General features: G+C 38.0%; 1 protein-coding gene across 2 annotated transcripts; it reads left to right on the forward strand.

Moving 5' to 3' along the window:
• Nucleotides 1–637: 637 nt before the first annotated feature.
• Nucleotides 638–5,797, forward strand: LOC144197253 (uncharacterized). Of its 2 annotated transcripts, none has more exons than XM_077717940.1 (8): nt 638–991; nt 3,169–3,468; nt 3,805–3,878; nt 4,468–4,642; nt 4,731–4,805; nt 4,885–4,962; nt 5,043–5,200; nt 5,322–5,797. In XM_077717940.1, exons 1-8 carry the CDS (start codon nt 967–969, stop codon nt 5,403–5,405), a joined length of 969 nt encoding a protein of 322 aa, XP_077574066.1. In that variant the 5' UTR covers nt 638–966; the 3' UTR covers nt 5,406–5,797. The 2 variants fall into 2 exon arrangements, with proteins under 2 accessions (XP_077574066.1, XP_077574058.1); XM_077717932.1 differs by lacking the exon at nt 638–991 and adding an exon at nt 2,876–2,956.
• Nucleotides 5,798–7,695: the final 1,898 nt, after the last annotated feature.

Here is a 7,695-nt window from a genome sequence, read left to right on the forward strand (position 1 = left end):
CTCAACAAACCCTGACCAAAAAAACTTTTTGACTTTATTTTGTTGACAAAATTATGAGTGGAGGGGCGGCCCAGTGGAGTGAGTGGTTAGTGCGTCATCCTCAGCTGTGGGGTCCTGGGTTCAAATCCAGGTCATGTCCATCTGTGTGGAGTTTGCATGTTTTACCGGGGCTTGCGTAGGTTTCCTCTGGGTTCCTCCCACATTCCAAAAACATGCATGCTGGGCTGATTGGACACTCTAAATTGCCCCTAGGTATGGGTGTGAGTGTGCATGGTTGACCGTCTAAGGGTCCCAAGACACAACCACCAAATTGAACCAATACATACTTTTTTTTTCAATCTCAATATTTAATTAGGCTGAAAGTTATTGTAAATAAACTCAGTTTCAGACTGCTGTAATAACCTCCAGACACACACAAACAATGACATTTTCTATTGTTGCCTTCCCAAAGATTTGACTGGACATGGCATTTCCATCCTCCTCTCTCCTGAAAGGCTGGGAAAATCCAGTCGGTGTTGATGAAGAATTAAGGAAGACAAACACAAACGTTAAGCGTCTGTGCAGTGTGAATTCAAGATAATCCAAATGTTTTCCCAGCAGAGTCTTTACCCAGACCGCAATGAGAAAGTGTGTGAAGACAAGAACGAAATAGAATTTGCTGCCGCGTATTCATCACTTAAAATAATATAGGCAGATATTAATTGCCATGGAAATTTAGTATTCCTTCAATTGTTAAGGCAAATGGAGTTCACAAGGCTTTCTGTTTTTAATTCTTTTTGAAAAGAATGAGAGTTCTTCTTGACTGGCTTTTTTTTCCTGGAGCAGTACAGCCTTTATAGCCTTACATGGTGAAAAGATGACTGACCCAAAATGAGGGCCAGAGGATGAGAGACAGAAAGAAACCACTTCTCTGGCATACCAGCGAGTCATATCCTCCAGCATTGTGAAGAGGAGATAAAAGTAGGCATGCAGTGCTGTGGCAAAGTCAAAGGTCAGCAATACATTTTTTTTTTCCCTTTGAACGGCCTAAAATGCCTTTATTTCATGTAGTAATCATCTATTTTCACACTGCTCTGACCCATAGCTACAATCGATTATAAACTTTTACACACTAGAGTGGCACAACATGGAATGGTCAGTGTCTTATCTACTGTCATGAGTGCATCTGCTATTTTAGGACCTGGTGTCTGAGTATTATTTTTGATGAAAGGTTTAGTCTAGTGTGTATGTCAACAAGCTTGGGATAGATATTTTCCACCCCCCTTGTTTTCATGTTTTTGTACAGTGTAGTATAGAAAAGGGTCAAGAAGACTTCACCCCATCATCTGTGTTTACTCTGGAAGACCTACTGCTTCTGTTGGCAGCTTCACACACATTTCCTCTCTGGTTCTGAATCTGTCCATTACGCCCCCATAACCCTTTCCCCAATCGCTCACGTCACCCTTTCCCTCTGTGTTTTCCAGATTTAGACAACAATGTGGAGAGCTCCCCAACCAGATTATCCCCCTAGGCCGGCACAAATTCATATTTATGGACTTTTGGATGCCAGCATCAGCCCTGCTTTGAAACTATTAGTACTACTAACTCAACTAAAGCTGGAAAACTACTGAGTTTAAATTAATTTGATCTTCTCTAGACTGTTCACATTCCTGGAGTTGAATGAAAAAATCAATCAATTGAATTAATGGATGTGTTTTCAAGGATATATTTTTTTACGGATTTTCTGTTACTCCTCCACTATCACTCAACGTGCAAATGAGGCTCCAAACTCAATGGCCACTTCTTATTTCATTCTGGTCACATGATAAAAAAACAGTGACCTAGGCAACTGTTCCAATACCAATCCGATTGGAACCAGGAAATGTGCACAAAAGCAGGTGTATTACACCTCGTAACATTTTAACACTGCAAAGTAACCGCAGCAACTTACAAGTGTAACAACAACAATAATAAAGTCACTGTATATTTATGAACTCTATCGAGCTACACTCTGCAGTGCTATAAAGCATGTCCTAATATTTAAAGAGGCAGCCAATCGCAGGGCACAAGGAGACAAACAACTATTCACACACACTCATACATAGGAGCAATTTAGAGTGCCCAATCAGCCTACCATGCATGTCTTTGGAATGTGGGAGGAACCCGGAGTACCCAGAGAAAACCCACAGAAGAATATGCAAACTCCACACAGGTGGACAGTCCCGGATTTGAACCCAGGTCCCCCAATGTGAGGCCGACGAGCTAACGTTTCAGTCGCCGGGCCGCCCATCTAAATTCTGTCTTCAAATAATGCTTCTACAAATTATACAGGATTGATTCATGTTGGGCAGCTAGATAGCTAGATTGAATTTGCCCTCTTAAGTCTGTACTGTATTTTATCAGGTACACTTGCAAAATGAATTTAAATAAAGTCCATTTATAGACTGAAAAAGCTCTGGCGGTACATTTTGATACAAAGTAATGGGCTAACAAAACTAAAACTGTGAAACAGTTAACATTTCTTAACATCAAAAATTGATTTCCAGTCAAACAAAAACTGCTTGCCCTTTTATTACGGTAATAAATAGGCTCTTATACTATGTATGTCAGCCATTTAGTTTATTCAAATGTTGTTAAAGGCTTGGCTATTGAGCAGGGGGTGGGGGTGGGGTATTTACATTTATCACAGTCACGTACTGTAATGCATAAATCTCTAAGAATGCAGTCAAATAAATTATAATAAAAAAGGTATGTGTAAAAGTGTATTTTGCTAATTTTTTTCTGGCATTTGGAGACAAAAGAGCCCCCTCAACCACTTCCCTTGACACAAATTCAACAGTTGAGAAATGAGGTGTTCACAGCTTTGACAGGAAATAACCTTCATATTGAAAAGTAGCTACCATGAGGCTGACACTGAAAATGGCGGCTTCAATAATTGTCTTCTTGTTTTTCTTTTGCTGCTGTTTGACCTCAACAGGTATAACATTTTGATATCTATGCAGGTATAGAATTCAAATTGTATTGTTTTCAGTTCGGGGCTTTTGCCAAGGAATTCTGTTTTTATTAATACTGTTATGAAAATATTCTTCCGCAGTTGTTCTGTCAAAAAGAAAGCACTGCAAAATGTTTCATTTCTTAAGCAATTAACACATTTGAATATGCTTTCCCTTATTTTCTTTTGTTCCACAGATGCCCAGGTGACTTGTGACGCCCACGCCCTTGTCGGCGAGACTTTTGTTGTGCCTCTGAACCACAAACTACAAAAATTGGAGAATTTGAGATGGAAGCACAACAGGACCAAGATCTTTGATCGAAGACCAGGCAAGACGGTCACAATTGTTGTGGGGAAGCAAGATGACGTTGATGGAAATGGATCTCTTATACTGAGAAACCTCAAGAGAAGCAGTGAAGGCTACTATTTACCTCAGGTTTATGATGACAGTGGATTATCTTTACTCAATACGCAACCCATGTATTTGTGTATTCTGGGTACGTATCTACTTGTACATTTTGTCTTCCTTGCTTTTTATGGAAATTTACTATTAGGGTCATTAATTTTACACAGGTATTTTTTTAAACACCTCACATCAAATTAGACCATCATTGGGTTATTTGAAGAATAATTATAGTATATTTAGATGGGAAATTGTTATATTAATCAATGGTTAAAACAAATAAGTGAATACCCGACAATGATTCTGGTGTTTTAAATATAACAACATTTCAGGGCCCTAAAAATTGCAGTATATATATGTTTTTCATGTGAGCTTCTTGAGTTTATCAGTAGTTTTGGTGTGCAAGTAATGATCTTCCATATCTGGTCAGATCCTGTTCCAAAGCCCGATTTGAAAATTGACTGTGCCTTGTCCAATGTGACATTCACTTGCATTCCTGGCCCGGTAAGATCCAACACACATTTTTTCTTTTCTCATTGTAGCTGAAATACATGCAATGTGATGAGATGATTATGACTGAGTTAAAAGCAATTGTAAACATCATAGTGACCGTATTTGTGCGATAATGAAATGTGAAAATCACAAGTGCAAAAAATCTCCTTCTTTTTCAATTATGAATGATGAAATCATACTCATTTGTTCTGTTACTGAATATTTTCATCTCTATCGATACTCAAAAGATTTATAAAAAACGTGTAATTAATAGCATTTCTTTTAACTTATCAAGGACAATGCAAAAAAAATGCCATCAATTCTAATAGGAATAGCGAAAAAATAATAATAATAATGATGCCATGACAACAACTTCCTTCCAAAAACTATTAACCTGTGTTAATGTAAAAATATCGTCACCAATTCCAACTATTTTGGGGTAATACTGTGCAACAAACTTAAACGTTAGCTGGATAAATAAGATGGGCTGAGTATTCATACTTTTGCTTGGTAGATTTTCGGTAGCTAATTTTTTATTTTACTTTTATTGTTTAAAAAAAAAAACACTTTGAACTACTCTAGATATATTTTTCACACACAGACACCTTATGAGACCGTGGAGTGGTTTCAGAATGATAATCCTTTGCCCGGAGAAAATGCAAAGACTGTCCGGCGACTTGCCAGTGAGGTCACCCAAGATTTATTCAAATGCAAAGTTTCCAATCAAGCCAGTTCTATGAGCAGTGAAAGTGTGAAACAGAATTGCACGAGCTCAAGTGAGTATTATCCAAACAGCAAAACTGTCCTTCCATTTACTGTCGCTTCTCTAAAATAATCATTTCTTCCTGCGGAACCATTAAAAAGGTGCATCCATCTTCCCCAATGATTTATATGGCCAAGATTTTACGACCATGGTGAGCATCCTTGCCAGTTTGGGAGGTAAATTTGCTTCACTAATCGATTGTTTCATATTTAAAACATGATTTACAAATGTATATTACTTTTTCCCCTTTATTAGGCTTGGCTCTGTTGTTGATCATTATCTTATTTGTTTGCTGTATTCGAGCCATAAAGGAAAAACAAAAACAAGAGACAGGTAAAGTAACAAATAAAAGTCCACTAAATTAGTACATAAAGTATTTGGAACATTCATTTGTTGTAATAAAATTTGAACAGAGGAGGAGGAGCTTCGCTTAGGATGGGCCAATTCTGAAAGGGAACATCAGCAACATCATTGTGGTCAAACTGGTGCTCACAAACACTGCAGCAAACACCAGAAAGCGAGAAGCTGTCCAAGAAACCACGCTCAGGATGGACCCCCAAGAGCCCCACAGGTCAGTGGAAAGATAACCTGTCCCAGCATTAAAAGCAGAGGAGGGTGTCAACATAACTTTTCTAACTAGCTCTCCTCTTCAGAATAAATGCAAAAAAATGCAAATGTGTCTTTTTCTTCAGGACTCTCAAGCAGTGAACGCACACACGCACGGTCCTGCTCATCCTAAACCCAGAAAAACGGCCGTCCCATTACAAACAATGTGACGACGTGAGAGTTCATTATGTCCAGATACAGTATCATCCTTACCACCATTATTTTCAATAGTTTTTTTTCCCTACTGCTTCTAATCCTCTTAAGTTGACAGTTTTTCAGGATATAAAATGATCAGAATCAGAAATAAAACCATTGCAAAGGCTTTCAAAGCACTAACATAACCTATAAATGCACACCTTATCTTTAATTGTTATTTTCATTTTCATCATTATTATGATCATCTTCAAAATGGAAACAATTTGGAATGAGCTGTTTGTTGCGTTGATGTCATTACTTTTTCTTAGGAATCATTTTTATTATACAAACTTTAAAAGAAACAAATACATGTATGTCTATGTACTTTACATCAAAGTTCAACATAAATATTTGTTTTACACCTGAACATGTATATGTAGCTTTTATTTTTTTACAGTTGGATCTTTTTGGTTTTTTCATTCATTCATTTGGAATGATTTAAATACAATTAGAACATCGAAGTGGAGCAGTAGACATATTTTTTTTAATGCATGTGCTAAAGAGAAGATTGGTTGTAAATGACAAGAAAATGTGATACCTATGCGGTGCTTTGCAGCTCAACACAAAGCAGGTGCATGACATTTCATGCAGAAATGTGGTTTTCAGTGTCTGGCGGGACTGTATGCAAGCCCATATCCGCCACTAAGAAAAAAAACCTATGCAAAATGCAAAAAAAAAACACTTTCAGCACTGTGGGAAATTATATAGTACTATGTATATACACACATATATTGTCTGAGTGGTTAGCACGTCGGCCTCACAGTGGGGGACCTGGTTTCAAATCCAGGTCGGTCCACCTGTGTGGAGTTTGTATGTTCTCCCCGGGCCTGCATGGGTTTTCTCTGGGTACTCCAGTTTCCTCCCACATTCCAAAAAACATGCATGGTAGGCTGATTGGACACTTTAAATTGCCCATTAGGTATGAATGTGAGCATTAATGGTTGTTTGTCTCCTTCTGCCCTGCGATTGGCTGGCCACCAATTTTAGGGTGTCCCCCGCCCATGGCCTGGTAGTCAGCTCGGATAGGCTCCAGTACCCTCCGCGACCCTAATGAGGATAAAGTGGTTGATAAAATGAGATGATATGAAACAGTCACAATTCACATCCAAGCTGAGCCATCCAAGTGAAAAACCTGCATTAGTTATATGTGTCCACAAGATGGTAGTGTTATGTTAAATTAAAATACGTCTTTTTTTCTATTTGAAACCACATATGTTCCTTAATGATTGGTGATTATATCTGAGTATATAGCAGTTGGTTAATTTTTGACATTTGAGAACATCAGGTGGTGAGATTGAGGTTTCTCTCACAGCGAGTCCCCACATAGAATGACAAACCCTCTCACCAAAAACACTTGATGCCGTTTTGTTTGCATCCTCAGGCCTCGTCCAAATGATGACCTTGATCCTGGGGTCGCGCTGAGGTGGCACTAGACACACCTCGTTGTACTTCCAGTGACTCAGTACAGGCTCTGAGGCGTCAACACAGTTTATCCTGTGAAAAGGTCAGCTGGTTTTGAAAGCACAGCGGTTTAGTTTTGTAAACAAATGCATTGCAATGGGAAAACACATATAGAAGATACCTGCTCAAATCATATGGAGAAACGGATGGATGGAAAATAGCTAGATTTCCAAAATAATACTGTCCCCAAAATTAAGGTTAAAAGCCGTCTTCTATTTTCATTCCCAGAAACACACAATCACACACATGCTCACAAACAAAACATTTCCATTCACACTCAACCTATTTATAGTGTTTTTATTTTTATTTCTTAAATATATCCTGTTTCTTGTCCACTGATCCGGAATTATTCTCCTTTGACACCCATTTTTTTCAGATTTAAAGGGCAGGACATTCTAAAGTAGTATCTTTCATTTGTTGTTAAATGTAATAATTGATATTATATTTAGTCATGTGAGGGCAGAATAACCTCAGTTGTCTTTGTAACGTATCTTTTGTCCAATCAAGATTTGAGAAGTCTAAAATAAAGGATATGTATAAAATAAATTGTCAACATTGAAAAAAATATTTGTAAGGACATAAAAGAAACTGGAATTAATATTTCCTTCACCATCACACCATCAGCGACACATTTGATTGGCTAAAATAGTTCTGCCATTTAAAATTGATTTAACAACACATATTTTTACCAACTTCCTGCAAATATTGCTTTTGACTAAATACACAGGAAGAGCCCAATCGGAGAAACAAGTGGGCAGCGTGTAGCCCTCGAGCCAGATTTTGCACACACCACACGGAAGGCGA

This window comes from Stigmatopora nigra, chromosome 1, assembly GCF_051989575.1.
Source record: "Stigmatopora nigra isolate UIUO_SnigA chromosome 1, RoL_Snig_1.1, whole genome shotgun sequence".
Taxonomy (NCBI): Eukaryota; Metazoa; Chordata; class Actinopteri; order Syngnathiformes; family Syngnathidae; genus Stigmatopora; species Stigmatopora nigra.